Source organism: Chiloscyllium plagiosum, chromosome 26 (genome assembly GCF_004010195.1).
Source record: "Chiloscyllium plagiosum isolate BGI_BamShark_2017 chromosome 26, ASM401019v2, whole genome shotgun sequence".
Lineage (NCBI taxonomy): Eukaryota > Metazoa > Chordata > Chondrichthyes > Orectolobiformes > Hemiscylliidae > Chiloscyllium > Chiloscyllium plagiosum.
Window position 1 is genome coordinate 17976034 of NC_057735.1, and position 24266 is coordinate 18000299.

At 38.8% G+C, this 24266-nt stretch overlaps 1 protein-coding gene across 2 annotated transcripts in view; it reads left to right on the forward strand.

Moving 5' to 3' along the window:
• The window catches only part of LOC122563162 (laminin subunit beta-3-like), a 49943-nt gene that overhangs the window by 17090 nt on the left and 8587 nt on the right, over positions 1-24266 (forward strand). For both annotated transcript variants that reach the window (XM_043716642.1, XM_043716643.1), the window contains exons 5-17: positions 2577-2650; positions 3836-4021; positions 4283-4346; positions 4757-4956; positions 5914-6034; positions 6868-7056; positions 8434-8630; positions 9593-9701; positions 12396-12765; positions 14745-14914; positions 18422-18630; positions 19874-20062; positions 20355-20499. In XM_043716642.1, the coding sequence (XP_043572577.1) occupies positions 2577-2650; positions 3836-4021; positions 4283-4346; positions 4757-4956; positions 5914-6034; positions 6868-7056; positions 8434-8630; positions 9593-9701; positions 12396-12765; positions 14745-14914; positions 18422-18630; positions 19874-20062; positions 20355-20499 (2223 nt within the window). The remainder of the gene's footprint in view (positions 1-2576; positions 2651-3835; positions 4022-4282; positions 4347-4756; positions 4957-5913; positions 6035-6867; positions 7057-8433; positions 8631-9592; positions 9702-12395; positions 12766-14744; positions 14915-18421; positions 18631-19873; positions 20063-20354; positions 20500-24266) is intronic.

A 24266-nucleotide genomic window follows, 5' to 3' on the forward strand; every position in this document is an offset into this window, starting at 1 on the left:
TGGACTCCTGAAAAGAAAAGTAAATGATGCATCAAAGAATAGCATAATACAAGAAAATGCAAAAATTAAAATAAAATTGAAATGTAACTGGGAGGTGTGTGATACAAACAATACAAAGGAATATTCGGGGAATGTGGATTTTCAAAGGAAGTTTAGAAAAAAATGACTAAAACCATGCAAACAGATGGATTTTAATGAAGGCTTTAAAGGAAGATAGGGACGTTTAGGAATAAAAGGGAATAGGGCCCAGACAATTGAAGTTCAGTCACTAATTGTGGGATGAAGGGACTGGGGTGTGTCTAAGAGGCTAATCTTGGAAAATTGCAGATTTCTCACAATGATTTTAGGGCATGAGAATGTTATAGAAATAGGAAGAGGTGGCACTGTTTGAAATTTAAGCATATACCTCAGGATAAATCCAATCTGACTAACTGTTAGCCTAGGTACACAAACCACATGGAATGCATTCGTTGAAGAAGGTGTCTTCCCATCACCTCCTGATAGGAATCTGGAACTTGAAGCCAAATAGATCAGTCTTGATCTTGTGGAATGATAGAGCAGACTCAGGGCAGAATGGTCTACTTCTGTTCCTGTTTTGTATGTTCACATGCTCTAACAGGTAGTTAGACATTTTCAATAAATATTGACCTAATCAATGGCACACACTTTCTGTGAAAAACATAAAGGAACATACATTTCTGCATTATTGTACTCTCAATCACCAGTAAAGTGATGAATGGTGACAGCAACAGTATTACCAAGCAACACCAAGAATCTGCTGACCACCACTTAACTTGGGTTTCGTCAGGTGAGCCCAGATCTTGACCTCCTTCCAGCCTTGGTCCTAAAGTGGACAAAATAATGAATTCCATAGAATGACGTGAAAGTTACTACTCTTGACATCAATAGTTTTTTTTGACTGAGTGCAGAATCAAGCAACTCGAGTTAACTTGAGGTCAGTGGGAATCAGGGAGGAAGACTCTCCACTGGTTGGAGTCACACCGTAAAATATAGAATAATGTTTGTAGTTTTTGGAAACTGATCAGCTTAGGCCAAGAACACTACAACAAGAGTTCCTCAGCATAGTGACCGATTTCCAATCACCTGATCTGCATCAATTACCTTCCCTCTATCACAAATTCAGAAGTCAGAAAGTTTGCTAATAATTGCATTTTTAACTTCTCAATTGATGAAGCATTCCATGATCATATGTGGCAGGATCTCGATAACATTCAGACTTGGGCTGAGTAGCTGCAAGTATCATTTGTGCCACATATTCCAGGTAATGACCATCTTCAACAAGAGATAGTCTATCTAAATCTACTTAGCATTCAGTGGCATTGATATTGCCGAATGCCCCACCTGTCAACATACAAGGGTGATCTACTTAAGGAATGATATTATTTCATGGGAGACAGTACAGGGAATGTTCACTACGATGATCCTCGGTATGGAGGGATTGTCTTATGAAAAAAGGCTAAACAGATTGGGACTCTATTCGTTGGAATTTAGAAGATTAACAGGTGTTTGGCTTAGGTTTAGGGTTGAGGCATGTAGGATTCTTAAGGGGTTTGACAGGATAAACCTGAGAGGATGTTTCCTTTCATGAAGTGTCATACACCAAAGTGCACAGTCTCAGAATTAAGGGACACCAAGTTAAATCTGAGATGAGGAGGAATTTTTTTCTCTCAGAGGGTTGAGAGTCTTTGGAAGTCCTTGCCACAGAGAGCTGATGAAGCAAAGTCCTTTTCTATATTGAAGGCTGTGATTGATAGATTCTTGATTAATGGGGGAAACAAGGGTCATGGAGAAAAGGCAGGAAAGTGGATGTGAGTAAAGGCAGATCAGTCATGATCCTATCGAATGGTGGAGTCGGCTTGAAGGCTAAAAGGCCTTCTCCTGTTCCTTTTTCTTATAGCTTTTTGGAACTGTTGCACTGAAAGTTAACTGGATCAATCACATAAATTATTGTGATGACTATATAAGGTCAAAGATCAGATATTCTGAAGCACGTAACTCACTTGACTGCCCAAAACATTTCCACTATCTACAAGGTGCAAGTAGGGAGTGTGCATGAATAATTTTCACTTGCCTAGATGAACACAGCTCCAACAATACTCTAGAAGCTTGACACCATTTAGAACAGAGCAAATATTCTATAAGCAAGTGGATATGTGAATATTGCCACCATCAAGTTACATGACTCATTGACTTGGAAATATATTACCATTTCTTTATTGTCACTTGATATAGAAATTTAGGAAAATATTTTCTCTGAGGCACCTATGATGAGCCATCATCAATTTAAAATAGTTCTCAATTGAGAATGAGAAGAAAATAGTTTTCTTTCAACACAATAGACTGATCTAGAATGGAACAATTGGCCTCAGAAAATGATTGAAGCAACGTCTGTTACATTTTCACGGACCAAGGAAACAACACGGGCATAGGAACAACTTTTTTTGAGTCACTCTTGTGAAGGGCTAGTGAAAAACAATGGGGAGTGACTTCTGTGTTGTAATATACTGTGTAGCTTGGTTGTTTCAAATCATCTGACTCCATCTCTGCATTTACAGATCGGGACCAAGTGTCTATACAGTTAGACATGGATGGGAAATTCCAACTTAATGACATTCTTCTACGATTCAAGGTAAAACACATTCTTAAATACGTTTGCCGAGGGTGGAGTTTTTTTCTACATAATGTCTATGTTCTTTCTGTATTTATGCTGTTCTCAGTTTGTCCTCTATTTACTACTATTAGTATATATACTACTTCCATTTGTGCTCTTGTCACAGCTGAGTCATATTTACCATAGGTCACTACCAATCTGTTCCTTCTTGGAGTTACATTGCTAACCATATCTTTCATTGACAGAATCATTCTTCCCAGTTGTAATTCTCTTTACAACTCTTAACCTTATCTAAGAAGCCAACACCTTCAAAATCCATAACACTAGGTCCAGCATTAAATGTGAATGCATAATTGGGCAGCATTTGTTATATGATCCTGATTGTGCCACAAATTGTGCTAACATCTAACTTAGTCAGACTTGTAATATAGTGCTCTTGTGTGTACTGGAAGCAACAAACATTAATACAAAGAATCAAGTTCTTTTGGACAGAAAGCACAAGTATACAAACTGCCTGTTGCAACACAATAAAATAGATGACATCCATTCTGTGATTCATTTCTTAGGACAATGCCTTGATCAATCAGACTCAGCTGAAAATGTGTTGCTGGAAAAGCGCAGCAGGTCAGGTAGCATCCAAGGAGCAGGAGAATCGATGTTTCGGGCATGAGCCCTTCTGCTGCCTGACCTGCTGCGCTTTTCCAGCAACACATTTCCAGCTCTGATCTCCAGCATCTGCAGTCCTCACTTTCTCCAAACAGACTCAGCTGCCTTGTTTAAAATTTAAACATACCATGGCAGTTAGTTATCAGTCATCATTAACAGGTACATTCTCCAGGACAATACTTCTACTAATCAGAATCCACTTGCCAACCAATCAGTACTTTCGTCTGATGCAGGATAAATGCTGTGTTCCTTTTACTTTGGTATGTTTTGTGAGTTGTCTTGATGAGAGCAGAACAAAAGTCATCAACAAAATGTGTCTTTTTGTCAGCTCAAACTCAAACACTTGTTTTATTTAACCTGACTACTTTCAGGTAGCATGCTTCAGGAATGCTTTAGAACACTATACAAGAGTATAAATTATGAATTTGTTTATCCCTGTGCAAAAACGATCCTCCTAATTTCTCTGAATGCAATTAATTTGCATTATATTGATGAAGAGAGTACTTTTAATGTTTTCTGCTATACTTTTCATTTCAGTCTCCACGGCCAGCAGCCATGATGATTGAGCGCTCCACAGATTTTGGTCAAACTTGGAAACCTTATCAATACTTTGCTGATGACTGTGCTGCCTCTTTCCCTCAAATACAAACAGGGCAGCCTCGGAGCTTTGATGATGTGCGCTGTCAAGAACAGCCAAGAAATCATGATTCATCAGATGAGCAGGTACAGCCTACCACAGAAACTGGTATTCAGAATCATCATTCTATTTACCAACTCCCCACTCTCCCTTTTAGCTGAGAGACTAAACAAACATATTGCTGAGGTATAAGCTGTAACATGTCAGTCAGTGACCTGATAACTCTAAAAAGTCACAAATATCAGCAATTTTGTTTGTTGAATATGTTGCTCAACTGCAATTTGTGAAAACTAGTATCAATTAAAACAAATGTTTTGACTATCTCTTTTTTTCATGGTTGATTTCAGGTTACTTTTAACCCCCTCAAACTGGCTGATTATATCAGTGGTTCAAAGAGTAACAAGATTAACAGTAAGTAATTAACTTTTGGTGAGATGAATTTCAATTTGAGTTTATGATCTCTCAACTTTGATCTCTGTATCTTATGACACTTTCATATATAGATACAGTAATTAAAATAACTAGAACTTCTGCTCATACATTGTGTGTTTCTAATTGATTTTACATTGTCAGAGAAGCTGGTAAACTTACCACACCTTTTTTCTCTGAATACCTTATCTGAGGAGTTTGTATCATCTGCTTTAATGCCTCATATCCCATGGCCTTGTTGTCTCAAAGCTTGCAATCAGACTATTATTCACCAATTAGTCATATTCATCTTTAAGATATAAAACTGTCTTTTACAGTTGCAGCACATCCAGAAGAATCACAAACTCTTGCTGTATTTTTGAAATAAACAAACACTGTCTCTCTGTTCTTAGACATGACCCCTTTTACAAATCTGAGGATTAATTTTATCAAGCCATACAAGCCAGCTTTATCCCAAGAGCTTAGTAATGCCAACACCTTTTATGCTGTGAATGATATGAAGGTTCAAGGTAGCTGTTTCTGTAATGGCCATGCATCTAGTTGCACCTCAGAAGAAAACTCTGTGTATACTCCACAAGGATCAAGTAAAAAGGTGAGAATCCGGTTTCCATTTCACATTTGCATCTCAAGAGATTGTATAATATAAGTATGAAATTGAATCACATCTAAAATACCAGTACTTCTTACAGCTAAACATAGAATTTGTCCTTCCTAAAATTATAAATGTCAATTATAATAACTCATTTTAATTAGGCTGCAGGATTTCTGTCATTATGCTGTAGAATATGTGTTAGAAGCCCAAATTCAGCAATATGCCAATACAGAATTTAAGAGTGGAAATCAGTAATTAAATGGTCAAGACCAGGCTAAGATTTACGACAGAAACCAATTTAAGATTATCAGTCAGGCTCAGAGGATGACACATTTGGATGTGCTCAAAGCTACATATATAAATATGTTCAGCCATGTTGTACATAGGTAAATTTGCACACACATTGCATCTTTTTCATAAAGTTATCATTTTGATAGCTGATTCTCGACTACATCCTCATGTCAATGTCCTGACCAATCAAACTTTTCTTGCCTAGTATGAGAAATATGATTGTCAGCTGACTGTTCTTGCTGCACTCTTTGCCAATAATAGCCCAACAAATCAGCACCCGCTTCTCATACTGGCTCCAAGTTTGCATCCTAGTTCTGATGATTGCAAGACAAATACTTCAACTTCTTTTTTTGCAATGTTTACGTTCTGACTTTCAGAATGCAGAGGAAGAATGACACTGACAGAAATGCAGGATATAATCTGATGAGACATCTAAATTTTATTCCATGAATGAGGCTAACTCAAATCTCTACCACATGACATTGTTTAAATCAAAATTAATAAAAATGCTTCAACAGAAGATTTGTTTCTATGAGTGTCCATGTAAATTCTTCCATCAAATTGAGAACATCTAGATGCCCCTGCAATTAAATTAGAATCTGGCCTCTGCCACTTGTTTGTATTTTTAGAGTTGTGTTTCAATAAATCTCTGTTCATTTCTTTTAGACTCAAGAACAATGTGTCTGTAAGCACCATACTGCAGGTAAAAACTGTGAAATGTGTGCAAGCTTCTACAATAACCAACCCTGGAAACCAGCAGATGACTACAATACTAACCCATGTAAAAGTGAGTAAATACCTTAGACTCTTTCTATGCCTCTAAGTGAGAGTTTCCTGGATTTAGGATATCAGGACATATGCTGATTTCTGACATCTAATTAAAAGTATTATTTTCCATGAGTTGTAGATTGCCATTCATTTGATGATAACATTAAGAGCATATGTTGTGCTATACTTTAATGAGCCCAATTTTGATTCTGTAGGTGGGGTTACCTGGCAATTATGTGTTAATTAGCATTGAGCTTTCTATCTCACTCTCTTTTTTTTTTCTTTTTTCCTTTCTTTTTTTTCCCTATTTATTTTTCTTTTCTTTTTTTTTCCCCCTTTCTTTTTTAACCCCCACACTACCACCTAAGTGCCCTATCTCACTCTCTTACTAGCTCTATGCCAATCAAATTCTTCCTATTAGCTCTCTTCCATATACCAATGCAGTGATATTTGTTTATATCCTTTATTAGTAGTAATCTATATCAATACTTGCTCCTACTGTAGAACCTTACTCACAATGAGTGCATGGAAATCAGTCACACACATTCCAGCATCTGCGTTTGTCAAAACAAATGAATGAAAGTTACATAGTATATTCTATGGTTTTGTCTTGGAAGAAGTCTACATAACTGATAAAAACGATCCTTATTCAGATAGTACAGCTTACACACAGTAAGGCAAGGCCTATGACTGGAGTTTGGGTTTCTAAGTAGTTGCCATAACACTGTAGTTTCCTAATCATGTGGATAGAAAGCCAAAGGTCCTCTGCATCGTTTACTTCTTAATAATCCACTTAGAGTGTGTTGGATGCTGTGCTTAGTTATAACTTGTTTTTCGAACTTTCTCCGACAGAATGCAACTGTAACAATCACTCACAGAGGTGTCGCTTTGATCCTGAGGTGTACAGAGCCAGTGGAGGAGTCAGTGGTGGAGTCTGTATGGACTGCCAGCACAATACAATGGGAAACAACTGTGAAAAATGCAAACCCTCTTTCTATCGCAACCAACAACGAGATATTACAGCAACTGATGCCTGTGTTCGTAAGTAAATTACACAGAGTACTAAAATTAGTGTTAGCAAAGAGTTAGGGAAGAAGATTCTAGACCAATAGATTGCTTAAATATATCCAACTTTTAATTTCCTATAGTTTTCCTGATATTCCTGATATGTTACCACTGTACTTAAACTGGTCACAGTGAGCATGGCATCAAACCCAACTGTAACTTTTATGAGAAAAAGCAGGTATATTTTTGATATCATGGTTACATTTTAGAAAAAACTAAAAGCAAGTCAAAAGCCAGACTTTCCAGCTTAAAAGCAAGAAACTCACCACAATAAAATAAGTTCAGAACTCACAGAAATCATTGGAATGCTAAACACAAATATAAAGCTTGTACTGTAAGCAGAAAAAAAGCTTGCATTTATTTTGGAAGTTTCGTAACCTTTAGTTATTGAAAAACACTTACAGCAATACAATGTAAATATTATCATAGCGGTATTGTGCAGAATGGTCAATTTAAATTCCACTGTCAGAAATGAACAGACCCAGCCTGTTTCAGATTTGATGATTGAGGGATAACGTTTTCCCAGAAGTTTATGAAGAGCTTCATTTTACTTCAAGACTCTATCATGGTTATTTTATGACTATCTGCATGCCATTCTTCAGAAACTGGGGTCTTGCACTGAAGTCTTCACTGATGTTGTAGTTCTCCCCACTGAAAGCAGCCTGGATTATATGCTAGGTTTTCAGACTGAGACTCGAATCCGCACTTTTCCTACATGAAGCAAGAGAGCTACCAGTGAACCAGGAAGTCTTGTAGAAACCTCAAGGTTTAAATTCCACTTCAGGGCTGGATGGTTATAGGAGGTGTTAGACATAGCCAGGCATCAATGTGTAAATCCTTCTGTTTAGTCAATGGCAAGTGGTAAGAACAGGAGAATTTCTTGATCAGCCAAAACCCTGTAGTAGGTGCAGCACAAGAACCTCTCCACTTTAAAAGACTCTACATAGATGTTCTTATCATGACCAAGTATCATGCCTGTCTTGACAATCTCATGTCCCTAAGCCATGGCTGACTCTGTCTTAAAGAAGAGGTACTCATGGGTTTGGAGGCCAGTAGTGAGGAAGAGTGGAGAAAAATGTTCTTTATGTCTTGGCAATTGTGCTATTGATTGAGACAAACACTGAGCAACAACAGGCAAAACTTGTTTAATTTCCAAACACAGACGTATATCCCCATTTAACGAGTCTAAAATATATGTGACAGAGTATTTCTCATTGACTGACTTTCATGTTTCCTCCATTTACGCAATGTGTATTTCTCATCCAAGAACAAAGAGGAAGATCTGTCCCATAAGTTAGTAAAAAAAAAGAATATTCTAACATGAATGCTTCAAGGATTTCCTTCATTTTTCAGAATGCACATGCAATGGACTGGGATTGCAACCTGACAGCAGCTGTAATCCCACCACAGGCCAGTGTAATTGTCTACCAAATGTGGTGGGTCCAAACTGCGACCGGTGTGCTGAAGGCTTCTGGAACTTGCGAAGAGGAATTGGCTGTGAGCCATGTCAGTGTGATTCCAGAAACTCTTACAGCCAGCGCTGTGACAAGGTACTGTATAACTTCCAGCGCACCACTAAAAATGCTGCTACACATTTGAAATAAAGAAGTGCTTAAGCTGAATATCAATTGACTCATTCTTGTTGTTAATTACTTTAGTGATTTTTTTTATTCATTCAAGTGATTCTGTTTGTGCTGCCAAGCCAATATCTACAAAGTGTGGAAAAAAAATCAGAAGTGAACCATCAGAGATGATTTTCTAATGTTTTCTCATTGAGAGGGCTTGCAGATTTTGCTGATGCTATACCTTCAGACAGAAAAAAGAAAGACATGGCCTTAAACTCAGGGTTCATGACACATTGCATATTGAAGTATTATCAGAATGGTCATATTCTACTGTAAATGTAAAGTTAAGAAATATAATTTTGTACCAATATATTTCCATGGAATGTGTTTTGATATGATTCAGGAGATGTATGGTTCCTACTTGGGTATCCACCACCTATTGTACTCCATGCCTACCTGCCTATCTTCTTTTCCTGACCTGCTGTGCTCTTCCAGCACCACTAATCCAAAATCTGGTTTCCAGCATCTGCAGTCATTGTTTTTACCTAGTTTATACAGCATGTCTAAGATGTGATATAATTTGCATGTGTGACTCAGTTAGAGATTGGAAACAACTTGCATTTATATATCACCTTTAACATAGTAAAACATCGCAGAGTCTTGACACGAACGTCACTTAACATAACCTGTCATTCTTGGATACGTCTATGCACTTGCATCCTAATAGTGCAGGTTAAAATCTATAGTTTGTTCTTGGGATTGAAAATGGTGTCCAAATCTTGAATGATTTTAAAAAAATCTTGCTGATATGTTCAGTTACCATATCACCATACACACATTGCTTACAATATGCCTCACTGAAATACTAAAAAGGTGCATGTTTTGCAGCTCTTCAAACAGCCATGGTGCAACAAATTACTGATGCATTACTATATTGTTTTGTCCAGGTTACAGGTCAGTGTCCATGTAAGACAGCAAATAGTGGAAGAACATGTGCAAGAGCAAATTTGGAAGAATGTCCAGATAACTATTACAGTTGGGGTACACAATGCGTACGTAAGTGTCTGAAGCATTTCCAAAAACACATATCTTTACCTTGATTGAACCCATCTTGGGACCTTTCTGTTAAATTGTCGGAAACCGTGGCTTAGATTTTCCAATGGCCAGGTGGTTATTTTTGCAGCATAAAGGGAAGTTGCACATCAGGCTCCTGTGAAAGGAAGTAGGGTTATGTGTGAATTGAAGCAAGTGTCACAAGACAGCTCCATTTCCTAACTTTTGGCACAGACTTTAGAAACTGAAGCATAAGCAAGGAATGTCTTTGACAACAGAAGTGACTAAAATCAAAACGGAGAAGAAATCACTGTGAAGCTATAGCAGGATTGACTTTACTTTCTTGTACCATACCACATTGTAAGGAGTAAAATGTTAGCTCAAAATTAGTCTTCTCTTGAAAACATAGCACAGCACATTTTACAATTACCTATGGTGTAATGACAAAAGGTCATCTGATCAGAAGTGAATTAAAAGAAACGTGCAGAGCGCTGCTTTCACACAGTAAATTGTCAGCTAAGTATTCAACTTCAGTGACGGGACTTGCTATGCTTTGTTCTGGATCAGTAACTGTATTCTTACTTAATGATTCTAACTGGTTTATTCACAATAAAATATGTCACATCGAATGGGATTCTCTGTTCTCACTGATGATGAGGGTTGGAGGCTGGGAAGAGAAGGAAGTGTTTGAATGTTTTGAAATCTATTCTAGAATCTTTTCCCTAAGAAGACGTTAGGCAATAGAGTGTCTTACTGAACCCTGCTGTCTTCCCACCTCCACCAGAATTCTGTTCAAGGCAGGAAGATCCATGGTTGACTTTCCTGTCCAATTGGGCCCTTGAGTGACCAGTTAATTACCACTTAAGGACCTCACCTCAGTGCCAGTGGGAGATTACCTCATCTGTGGGTGGGCCTGCCACCCTATGCAGGTCACTTCCCACCTCTAAGTGAGATGGGACCTCAGTCGAAGGCAATCAGCACCTTCTCAGGTACTAGAGAAGAGGAAAGGGGCTTTCTGATGACAGCCAACTTCCTGCCCTTGTTTCTGACCCATCTACCCTGCTGAACACTTCTTCATGAATCTCTTGCAGAACAAACTCAACCAAATGACTGAGCTGTGGCCTTGCTCCTTGCTGGCCATACCCCCCACCTGATTGGCTTGTACTTCAACAGACCTTCCTGAAAAGAGGCATTGTGATCTCTTGCCAGTTCCTCAGTTGATGGGCAAGACCCATGACACCACAACATGGTTTCACTAGTAATCTCCAAAACAAAGACAGAAGATGCTGGAAACATGCAGCATCGCTGGAGTAAGCTGTTATCTTAATGTTTCAAGTGTAACACTTCAATAGAATAGAAAAAAGAATTAATGGTGAATAGGATTTAGAAAGGAGGGGGGGGAACATACATCCTGCTCTGTTTATACATGTGTGGAGCCAACCTTTAGACACTTTAAAGGGAACTAGGTGATGGTAAAATGGCTGATGTGATATTAATATGAGACAATGAAAAGAAAGATACACAGAGTCAATCAATATCAAAACAAATATAGAAAGAGGTGGGGCTGATAAAGTGAAACAGGATCCATCTGTCTGGGAAGAGAGACAGAACAAGTAAACATAGGCAGATTACTCTGCTCGGACAATGATCAAGTGGAAAGTATACACACATATACCACACCCCTCACTCCCACACTCTAGAAACATTAATGTACCCTTCCCAGGATTGGGTGCGGCTAAGAAAATAACTTCTAGGTAATATCTGAAAATTCAGGTTTACATTTTCTATTCATCAACCCTTTCAAACTTCTCCCTCACCTTGTCTTATTCTCTCCTCCACTTCACTATTCTAAGTCTTCACAATTGTAATTGATCACAGAATGCATTGTGAAAATTCATCCCAGTACCTCAGAAAAATCATTTTAACTATTTATTTTATTCCCGTTATTTTTTGTTCTCATAACTAAATCTCTCTCTCTCATTTCTGAAGTTATGTGCCTACAATAGGGAAACTGGTCTAGTCAGATTCAAACACAATTTAAAGGAAGCTGTTTGTGCTCCTACAATGTTGGAAATCTTTCTCTGATGCTTTGTCTTTAACTAGAGAAGAGCTCCATGTAATGGTTTGATTGAGAGCAACAGTTAAGACATGGATTCTACAATTAATAGGAATTATTAGTAAAATTATGTCACTCTCCTTATTCTGTGCTGATATTTTGCTCATTACAATTTATTACAAAACCCCAATTTGAAATGCCTAATCCATCAGATGTTTGCAGGAGTTTTTCTCAACAAAATCCATGCAGCCTCACGCCAACCTCCTGCTTTCTCACCACACCACCTAATGTTCTCTTTTTCACCCAGCCCTTTAATTTTTAACTCCCCTGCTGTCTCTTTAGCAACATTAACAAATCACCCTCCATATATAGGCAGGCATAACAACATGCAAGGGTGCTAACAGAAATATACCTTCTGATAAATTTCTTGATATTACTAAACCATTTCCCAACTCGGACCTCCTAAAAATGGCAGAAATTAAGGTGGAACTATCAGCATCTACAAGTCTTCCATTGTTGGAAATTAAGTCAAACCTTGTTCTGGTCTTGATTATGTTACAATTATGTTATTAACATTGGTGCCATGTGATGATAGTTGGATGCACTAATTCAATTCTCTTTGAAACTTACTGTCCTGACAGGGTGCAATTGTGATGAAAGAGGTACCGTGACTGGCGGATGTGACAAGAGTACAGGACGATGCCTGTGTCGTCCAGGTGTTACAGGGGTACTCTGTAACGAGTGCAAGCAGCTTCGTGGATATTGCTCTGACTTTCCAAAGTGCAACCAGTGTCACCCATGTTTCCAGATTGTGGATAATCAAATAAGCACATTGAACATTCGACACAATGCCCTGGTAAACACAAAGCTGCCGGCTCAAGGGGGAAATGATTATGATTCTGAGATAGGTGGCCTCACTAACAAACTGCAGCAAGTTCAAGCAATCATTAGCAATCCAGCTGTGACAGACAACACGATCACAGATGTGTACAACAACTACAATCGGCTCAGGTAGGGTGCATTGAGTCTCATTTCATTGTCATTGCATATTGTCAATCTTAACAATCACAGCAACAGTTACACTTCAAATTATAACATAGTATAAAATCTAAGTCTCACTTCCTATGCAGGACTTTAATTTTCACCTTGTTGCCCTACTCCATGTGTGCCTTTTATTATGTTTATGCCTCATCCTGGCAGAAGCGGGTTATTTATCACTATGTTCATCAGTGCCTGAATTAGCAGGATATGAGTTCAAGCATTCACTACTAAGACTTGAGCACATGACCGAGGCTGACACTTGAGTGCAGTGCTGAGGAAGTGCTACAATATCAGAAATTCAGTTTTTCTGTTAAGGCTTTGAATCAAGGACTCAAGGAAAATTTAGTGTGAAATCTGCAGACCTTTTAAGTGAAACCACTCAAACTATCTGGTTACGACTGGTCTCTCAGAAAAAGTTGTGAAAAAGTTTGCATCAGCAGATTTGGAAATCATTCAACTGTATCCAAAGTCCATTGTAAAGAAGCTACATAGTTAAATAGTTGAGATGGGGGTTTTCTCTGGACTTGAGTATGTGTTGGGAATCTCGTCAACATGTTGTTTTGATGGATATTTTGGATCTTGCTGATTGTCTTCTATATTTAGATAGTTAGGTTTGATCCTTTTATTTCTTCACAGAATCCCTACAGTGTGAAAGCAGGCCATTCAGCCCAACAAGTCTACACTGACCCTCTGAAAAGCATCCCACCCAGACTCATCCACCTGACCCTATCCCTGTATTTCCCATGGCTAACCCACCTAACCTACATTTCCCTGGACATTATAGGGTAATTTAGCATAGCCAATCCACATAACCTGTGCATCTTTGGATTGTGGGAGGAAACCAGTGGACTCAGAGGAAGCCCACGCAGACACAGAGAGAACATGCAAACTTCACACAGACAGACAGTCACCCTAATTGAACCCAGATTCCTGGCACTGTGAGATAACAGTTTTAATTGTGCTGCTCTTTTGTGTAATAAACTTCTATTGTTAATGAAAATCTGTATTCACATGTGAATATGTCTCAGTGACTAACTACTACATTAACTAACAAAGCAAAAGAATAAATCTATGATCCATAAAGCCAGATTTCACTCTGGGATCTGACTTGTCCAATAGTACCATCAGCTGGGATCAAAGCAATCATAACAGTGATTACAGTTTCAAATTATAACATCGTACATAAATACATTAACAGATTCAGGCATGGCAAGACATACAGAAATAATAAATCTATTCTGGACCTATGTATCCCCAGAGTGTCATGTTACAAGCTTTTCCTGTGGCAAAAGTAGAGTCAGAGAGGTCGACAATATAGAAAAAGGGCCTTTCACCCATCCTGTCGATGCTGGTCAAAAACATCCACCTAACTTTTCCAATCCTATTTTCTAGTACTTGCCCCATAGCCTGTGTACCTTGACATTATAACTGTACATCTAAATACTTCTTAAATTTGGGGGTTTCTGCCTCTGCCAACATTACAGGCTGTGAGTTCCAGATGCCCACCACCCTTTGGGTGAAAAAAATCTCCTCTAAAGATCTGAGTATATGCAATAACTTCACTGGGGTTTGAAGTTGTTCTTAAGATAGCCCAGGCATGCAGTTCCACTTTTCTGATAATAATCTGGTTTAAGCACAACTGAAGGATTTAGACTGAATCACTGATCTTAAAACCTGAATTTTAAAAAAAGCCTCTGTCTGGAGCATGAGGATGCAACAACACCAAGCTTCGTTGTATAATAATCCCAGTTTGATCTATGTCAAGATGTTCAATCTTTCGCTATAGCTGTATTACAAGTGAGATTGGAGCAAAAAATACAGATGTGGGAGCTCCATGATAATACATGTCAAGGTTCAGTAGGGTCCATGTATCGCTACTCCCCTGTTTGATGATGCTGTATTAAGTCAGAACCCTATTCCTCAGCCTGTTTTTTTCTATTTGGAAACAGGACAGAAGCTGACCAGATAAATTCTGACACCAATATTGTGGATCAAAGTTATCGTCTACGTACTGAAATGGATATCTTGAACAATAATGTAAAAAACATCAACAGTCAAATACAGAGCACACAAGAAAAAATTGACATTTTCATCAGTGAAGGCTCACAAGGCACTCAAGGTATTAAGTTCTGGAAGCTATGCTGTTGTTCTATTTTTGTAAATGCCCAGTTTTTCATCATTCATAATCTAAGAGCAGATATGTTTTAACCTAAAGTATCATTTAATGACAGTGGTATCCTTTGATGGTGAAGACCAGAGTGTGGAATAGACCAGGATGGTACATGGTAAAGGGTTACAGTTTATAAGGGAGCAGTGAACATGAGATAGCGAATGTCACGTTGGCAGTTCTCAATTAAAAGATTGAGGCAGGGTTCCAGATAAAGAGAGAAAACAGGAGCTAAGTAAAAAGTTAATCTCTGCTAATGGAGGATGCCCAGTCACAAAATGGGCACAGAGGCAATGATGATGGAAAAGCAGCTGAATGTGGTGCTCAGTTCAAAATTCATCGAAGTAAGTGCATAAGGGAATGGAGCTGAGCTCTTTGCTGAGGACAGATCATTCAGAATTGGAGTGGGAGTCGGGGTTTGGGGCGCTGGTTATGGTGGTGGAGGGGAAGGGTACTTGTTTTGGGGGGCAGGAAGTTTGGTGGAAGTGGGGTGAAAGATCAGAGGGTCTTTTGAATAGGAAGCAAATGGTGAGATTAAAAGAATGGATGAGAACATAGGAATCCAGAAAGTTTTAGCTTAATCTCAGTTTGGGTTGAGTTAGATCATCTTTATTGCTGGCTAAGAAATATTGCTGAAAGTGAGATTCGACACAGTGACAAATTAGAGTCCAAACAAGGAAAAGGCTTTATTTGATCATATGCATACAGGGATACAGCTTGAGAGAGGCTGTTCAATGAACAAAAGTTTCTTTCCGTACTTAACCACTTTGCAGGATACTATATGATTACCTGACCATAATCTGTATCAGACAGTTACAACATTGATATGTCATTCAAGGGTTGAACCCGTTTCTAGTTAGGATAAATGCTTTCTATTCCAAGTCTAATTAACCTCCTGTTGTGCCCATTTCTAGTGACCATATCAATTAAAAATGCAAAGTGTTCCCATTTGTAATTGTTTCTCTGTGATATTAACAAGTGCCTACTTTTACATGCATTGCCATGATTATGTCCCTTTTTATAGCAAAATGGCTCCTGTCTCTTCTATGCACTGTTCTGGGTAATGCTTATGTTCAATGTATTTTGTTTCAACCCTTTAAACCTCAACCAAGTGTCACCCAATACTACCCTACTATATAATATCTACATGCCCATCTATATATTTATCTAGGGTTATTAATTTCTGAGGTAAAAACAATGACTGCAGATGCTGGAAACCAGATTCTGGATCAGTGGTGCTGGAAGAGCACAGCAATCAGGCAGCATCCGAGCCTAATGGGCACTCAAAAAAGTGATAACAAACCAGTCAGGTATTCTGCAGCAGGATGCTCAGGATGCAATGACTTATTGAGAAGATGTATGAAGATGGATGACAGGATTGGGCTATCCTTTTTATTGGTGTCGCACAGATTAGAATAAAGCATAAATGGTCACATTAAAACTCATCTTGACAAGAGGCCACATGCCAGATATCAAAGAACAAATGGCATCTGTGAGACAAGAAAGACAGAACAGATGCTTGGAAAGGAATATTGTTTGCAGTTATTTAGTCTTGTGAGTCTGGATATTGCTGTGTTCGTATAATGCACCAAAGGGTTAGAAACGTTTCTCCGCCTAACATTAGGAGCTTTCAGTCTCAGTCACTGCGTCAGGAGGCACCTTTCAGTGAGATGAGGGAGAATTGAAGCAATATCCCTGCATCAGGATCTCTCTGCACCATAGTTCTGAGAGTAGAATGGTGCAGTATTGGCAGATTCCTGGGAATATGGTAGTTATTCCCCAGAGGGTGGTGTGGATAGGAGCTTAAGTCTATGAGAAAAACTCACAAATGAGGGAATTTGATTCATAGAGTCATAGAGATGTACAGCATGGAAACAGACCCTTCGGTCCAATCTGTCCATGTTGACCAGGTATCCCAACCCAATCCAGTCCCAACTGCCAGCACCCGGCCCATATCCCTTTAAACCCTTCCTATTCATATACCCATCCAGATGCCTTTTAAATGTTACAATTGTCCTAGCCTCCATCACTTCCTCTGGCAGCCCATTCCACACATACATCACACTCTGTGTGAATAAGTTGCCCCTTAGGTCTCTTTTGTATCTTTCCCCTCTCACCCTAAATCTATGCCCTCTACTTCTGGACTTGCACACCCCAGGGAAAAGACCTTGTGCCCTCTAGTTCTGGACTTGCACACCCCAGGGAAAAGACCTTGTCTGTTTACCTATCCATGCCCCTCATGATGTTATAAACCTCTGTAAGGTCACCCCTCGGTCTCTGACGCTTTGTGGAAAACAGCCCTAGCCTACTCAACCTCTCCCTATAGCTCAAATCCTCCAACCCTGGCAACATCCTTGTAAATCTGAACTGAATCCTTTCAAGTTTCACAATATCCTTCTTATAGGAAGGACTAGAATTGCACGCAATATTCCAAAAGTGGCTTAACCAAAGTCCTGTATAGTGACAACGTGACCTCCCAACTCCTGTACTCAATACTCTGACCAATAAAGGAAAGCATAGCAAATGCCTTCTTCACTGTCCTATCTATCTGCGACTCCACTTTCAAGGAGCTATGAACTTGCACTCCAAGGTCTCTTTGTTCAGCAACGCTCCCTAGGACCTTACCATTAAGTGTATAAGTCCTGCTAAGATTTGCTTTCCCAAAATGCAGCACCTTGCATTTACCTAAATTGAACTCCATCTGGCACTCCTCAGCCCATTGGCCCATCTGGTCAAGATCCTGTTGTAATCTAAGGTAACTTTCTTCACTGCTCACGGCACCTCCAATTTTGGCGTCATCTGCAAACTTACTAACTATACCTCTTAAGCTCACATCCAAATCATTGATATAAATGATGAAAAGTAGTAGACCCAGCACCGATCCCTGAAAAACAACCCTCCACCACCACCCTCTGTCTTCTACCTTTGAGCCAGTTCTGTATCCAAATGGCTAGTTCTCCCTGTATTTCATGAGATCTAACCTTGTTAACCAGTATCCCATGGGGAATCTTGTCGAATGCCTTACTGAAGTCCATATAGATCATGTCTATCACTCTGCCCTCATCAGTCCTCTTTGTTACTTCTTCAAAAAACTCAATCATTTGTGAGATACGATTTCCCATGCACAAAGCCATGTTGACTATCCCTAATTAGTCCTTACCTTTCCAAATACATATACATCCTGTCCCTCAGGATTCCCTCCAACAACTTGCCCACCACTGACAGCAGGCTCACTGGTCTATAGTTCCTGGCTTGTCCTTACCACCTTTCTTAAATAGTGGCACCACACTAGCCAACCTCCAGTGTTCCGGCACCTCATCTGTGACTATCGATGGTTCAAATATTTCAGCAAAGGGCCCAGCAACCATTTCCAAGAAACAATTCACCTTTCTTCTGAACAGTGACGCCTGAACACAGAATATCTATATTAATGATACTGATGATTTATATTTCCACCAGGTACTTTCAACAACATTCTTTCATCGTATCTACGGTCTGGAAAAGCAAAAGACAGGGTTGTTCGCGTGGAACCTACCATTCTTAAATCTAGAGAAGCACGGTTAACTGCAAACCAGCTTACTAAACATTTAAACACAGACAATAGGAATAACCTGGAGAAGCTGAAAGATGGTCTGAAATCTCCCAATATAAATCCTCTCATCAACAAAGTAAGTGGGCATTTTAATAGTAGAATATGTTAATTAGCACAAAGAGCATTTGGTAGCAGGTAGAATTTGCAGCTATAATAGTGGCATTATCTGTTCCATTCAGGTATATGAATATTTCAAAAAGCAATTGAATTGACATATTTGTATTTGTCCAGGAAAATGTTGACAATTTAGACAATGTAATTACATTCACAGTGCACAGGGCTTCTGACCATTTATTTTCTCAGTCAACTGTCATAACAGACACAACACAACATCTTTCAATATATTTCTCCTGTTATGTGGTTCACTTACACGTCATTTTACATCTGAACTTAAGAGCGACACCACTAAAGCATTCTGTTTGTGATTTGTTACTTTCAACCTTGATTACATTTGTTTAATTTGAAACTGAATGTCTAATTCTTCACAAGAGCTCCAATTTCCAAGAGCACAATGATACACAGTTCGAATGGGACAATACATCCATTCTAGGACAAGCCAAACAAAGACACGCATGAGAATTCCTAGAAGCATGGCATTCCAACCAAAACTCTATCAACAAACACATCGAGTTAGACCCCATCTACCACCCCCTGAGAAAAGGAACAGGAAGTGACTTCACCACAGGAAATAACATCACCGACCCTAAGAAGTCCAAACATATAAATAGAAAGCAGGAATTTTCAGCATTGCTTTGCATGAAGTCCACTGAGGATGTTACCTAGTAAGGTAACGAAATGTCTGGATATGAATCTTTCAGCTCAGTGAGCAAACCTACATCCAAAACACAGTAAAAGTATTATATCGTTCTAGAATTTTCAAAGAGTCCAACCTCCTGAGTTTCATCCACATGAAGAACCAGTGCTTAGTTTGGATGGAGTAATGTAAACATGACTTCATTATTTAGCCCTGGAAACATGAATGTAACTGCATCCAGTTCAATTAGTATGTAATTCAGAAATTATTGGCAGAAAGTTTATTCGTGTAGAGCATTAAATCGGAGCACAAGCACTTTGCTGAATTTTGCTTCTAGTTAATGAACCTCATGGAGGTGCAAACTTAGGTTCTTCATAACTTGTAACAATTCAAATATTGCAACCAGCCTACAGACTCATGCACCAGGAGCTGTGAAAATCTGAAAGATTTTCCTTTTAGAACATTGCAAAGCCTATTTTAAATAATCTTATTGTGAATGTGTTTGTTGTTGTTGAAGATTTATTACTAGTTTTATGATCTATGAACTATGATGATGCTTCTTCAGGTCTGTGGTGGATCTAGGGAGGAGCCTTGCACTCCAGAAAAGTGCCATGGTGACCTTTGTCCTGCAACATGCGAGGGTATCAACTGCCAGGGAACGCGTCATCTGGCTGAGAAAGCTATTGAAGATGCTGAGAGAGGAAGTACCTCCCTACCCGATATCTCCTACAGAATAACACAACTCACCAAACGGGTATCAATATTTTCTACAATATTCAGAACATATGAAATATTCTGTTATATAATATTTCCTTCATATATCTTTCAGAAGCAACATACAATTGTTTTCCTTAAAAGTTATTTCTGGTGGAATTGCAATTTTTGCTACTTTAATCAACAACTGAATTTTAAAACAACTGCAAATACTTAATACTCTGATTATTACTTGGTTATTTTCAACTGGCAAGGTCATGACACTGATACCAAATTGTGAAAGCATCGTTAGTGGAAAATGTGGATATAATTTAAGCCATGTTTATTTCCAGCTTGAAAATACCGACCAAAAAGCACAACAAATGAAAAACCACACTCTGCGTTTGACAAGTCAAATTGTCTCAGCCAAAGATCAGATGCACAACAACATTGCAGACATCAAGACCCTCATCAACACAATTAAAGATTTCCTAACATGTATGTAATCAGCATTCTAAACTCTTAATTATCACAGGTGAAAAAACACAGTAGCTTTCTGTTTAAAGGTAACAAACAGTGCATATGCAAAGTTGGGCTACAATCTCATTCACTGCACTCTATGCCCTTTCCTACTTCCATGAACTGATTGTACTGTCACAAAGCAAGAAGTAGAATATATTAAAACTAATAGAATGACCTGTCTAAAAGGTCTAACTGAACTGCATTGCATTAATAAACTTTCATGATTTGTAAAAGCTGCAATACAGTAAGAGTAAATAAACAGTACAATCAGTGCATGCTGTAATTCAATTACATTGGTGCTACAATGATGTAAGTGTTTCATATTGAAGATCAGCAAAACTGTTCTTTCCTGTTTAAGTATCACTGGGGGTCTGTTTTTCTCTTTCTCGAGTTCTTTGTGAGACGGTTACCTTTTCATCTTCAGTGCCTTACTTTTCACTTTCATAGACTCCAAATTGGATGAAGCAGTCATGTAGTAACAATGTGGTCTGCATTTATGTTTTGTCCCCACCATACACAATATTTGCTTCTTGTTCCAGGATAGCTAGCTGATCTTTTGAAGAAACATCACCAATAATCATAAGATCCTTAGTTTAGAGCCAGCAATATTTTTGTGCAAACACTTAATGCTATTGAGCATTTGATCAGCCAGTTCCTTTGATGGTTCAATAATGAGCACTTTTAAAGCTTTTGATAAACTTTAGTTTGGGCCCTTGAGCAGTTGTTTACCATCATGTTGTGGCTTTAAATTATGACCATCAATGACCTTGTCTAATGTTGTAGAGTCATCTACTGGAACATTTTAATTATTGTTCACTTAAGATAAATTTGGATGCAGCATTCTTTAAAACACAAGAGGCATGGAAGACTTGGTTCCTTAACTGGGTAAAAATGTCAATGGCATGCTGTAGTTCTCACTTATTTTTGAAAACATTATGGAGATCCTATTATCAAGAGCAATGTTGCTGCCAATTGTAATTAGCCCTCTTCAGTATAACACCCAGAGCCCTGCTTTTCCTTACCTCCGACAGCTTCCCCCACCACCCCATACCCCCAACCAGAACACTCAGGGTACACGGGACCTTTTTATAATTAAAAATTCAACAAGATACCTTGCAAGTACATCAAACATTTCTGTACAATAATTCAAGTGCGTGTGTCTGTTTGCTAAAGTTGGATAAGGAATTACACTAACAGAGGGTTTAAAAGGGATACTATTAAATAATAAGCGCAGGGTGGATGAAAGTAGCAGCTTCTGTTGTCTGTGAATCTCACACTCTGTCTCTTACCACTTCCTACTCCTTCCATCTACCACCCATCCAGTGAACACTTGGGCCTTGCCTGTTGCCTGGCTGACAGTCAGGCTATGCCTCAATGGGTAATCAACTCTCTGAATATCCATTACTCCAACCTCCTGAAAGTTTGCTGGATGTTGTGCCTAGCAACACATCTAGCTCACCCAATCACAGGTTCCCGCTCTCCCACCAGTGCTGTTCCTCCAATCACACATTCTGCCTTTGGGAAAGGGAGAAAGGGAATTTGTGATTGGACAAACAGCTCCTTGCAGATTCTGTTTCTCATGAGTATGGGATGATTTTTCTCCAGTTGCCAACCCCATGACTGAATCTTCAGGGCAATTTGGGTGAGTTGGCCACTGTCCTGATATATTTTGAGCGCTGAATGTTCTTCATTTTCTTATTCTTTCTATATGAGAGGCAATATGGATTTGAGAATTTACATAAACCCATAAATTATTTTTGTTGATATTATTAGATGAACATAAAGTGAATTCATCTGTTCATTATATTAAAGCAGCAATTAAATCAATTACTAATCTATTATTAAAGAAGCTGAAAAGAACTTTAAAAAGAAGGCTAGAAAGTGCTGTGCAATGTCCTTGGCAAGTAGGATTAAGGAGAATCCCAAGGCATTTTATACATATATTAGGAGCAAGAGGATAACTATGGAAAGAATAAGATCATAAGAATGGAGCATAAATTAGGCCAGTCAGCCCATTGAGTCTGCTTCGCCATTCAATCATAGCTGATAAGTTTCTCAACCCCATTCTCCTACCCCTTGACAATCAAGAACCTATCTATTTCTGTATTAAATATACTCAATGACCTGGCCTTCACAGCCATCTGTGGCAGTGAATTCCATAGATTCACAACTCTCTGGCTGAAGAAGTTTCTCCCTACCTCTGTTCTAAAAGGTCTTCCCTTTACTCTAATGCTGTGCCCTCGGGTCCTAGTCTCTCTTACCAATGGAAACATCTTCCTGACATCCACTCTGTCCAGGCCATTCATTATTCTGTAAGTTTCAATTAGATCTTCCCTCATCCTTCTAAACTCCATCGAGTATAGACCCAGAGTCCTCAAACATTCCTCATATGTAAAGCTTTTCATTCCTGGGATGATTCTCGTAAACTTCCTCTGAACACACTCCAAGGCCATTATATCCTTCCTAAGATATGGGGCCAAAAACTGTGCACAATACTCAAAATATGGTGTGACCAGACCCTTATAGAACCTCAGGTACATTCCTGCTTTTATATTCAAGTCCTCTCAAAATAAATGCCATCATTGCATTTGCCTTCCTAACTATTGACTTAACCTGCAAGTTTACCTTGAGAGAATCCTGAACTAGAACTCTCAAGTCTCTTTGCATTTCAGACTTCTAAATTTTCTCCCAATTTAGAAAATATTCCATGCTTCCATTCTTCCTACCAAATTACATGACCTCACTTTCCCACGTTGTATTCTATCTGCCACTTCTTTGCCCACTTGCTAACCTGTCCAAATCCTTCTGCAGCCTCCCCAGCTCCTCAATGCTACCTGTCCCTCTACCTATCTTTGTGCCTTCTGCAAACTTAACAATTCACTCAAGGACAAAAGAAGGAATTTATTGTGGAGCTAGAGGAAGTGGGTGAGGTCGTTAATGAGTACTTCACTTTGGTATTCACCAAGGAGAAAGACGTGGTAAGTTTCGAGAAAGGTTTGTTTGTGCTAAGGCATGTTGATATTAATGAAGAGGAGTTATTGGGTCTTGAAAAACATTGAGGTAGATAAGTCCTTGGGGCCTGATGGTATCTATCCCAGGATATTAAAGGAGCAAAGGAAGGAGATTGCTGAGATCTTTCTATCCTCTTCAGCCACAGGTGAAGTCCCGGAGAGTGGAAAACAGCCAATGTTGTTCCTTTTGTTTAAAAAGAGCTACTGGGATATGGTAGAATATTGAAGGGCAGTAAGCCTTACATCAGTGGTGGGAAAATCTATTTGAGAAGATTCTTAGGGACAGGATTTACTTGTTTTTGGAGAAGAATGAACTTATTCTGGGTAGTCAGCATGACTTTATGCAGGGGAGATCTTGTCTCACAAACTTGAAGATAATTGATGAGGGAAAGATAGTGGATGTTCTCTACAGGAATTTACTAAAGTATTTGACAAGATCAAGTCATGTGGAATCCATGATGAGTTGGCAAGTTGGATACCAAATTGGCTTGGCCATAAAAGACAGAGGTAATTGTGAAGGGGTGTTTCTCTGGTCTGTGACCAGCTGTGCTCTGCAAGGATCAATGTTGGGACCTCTGTTGTTTGTAATATATATAAATGAATTGGATGAAAATTTCAGTGATCTGATTAGTGTGTTTGTAAATGACACAAAAATGGTGGAGTTGTGGATAGTGAAGAAGGATATTAAAGAATGCAATAGGATATAGATCAGTTGGATAGTTGGGCAAAGAA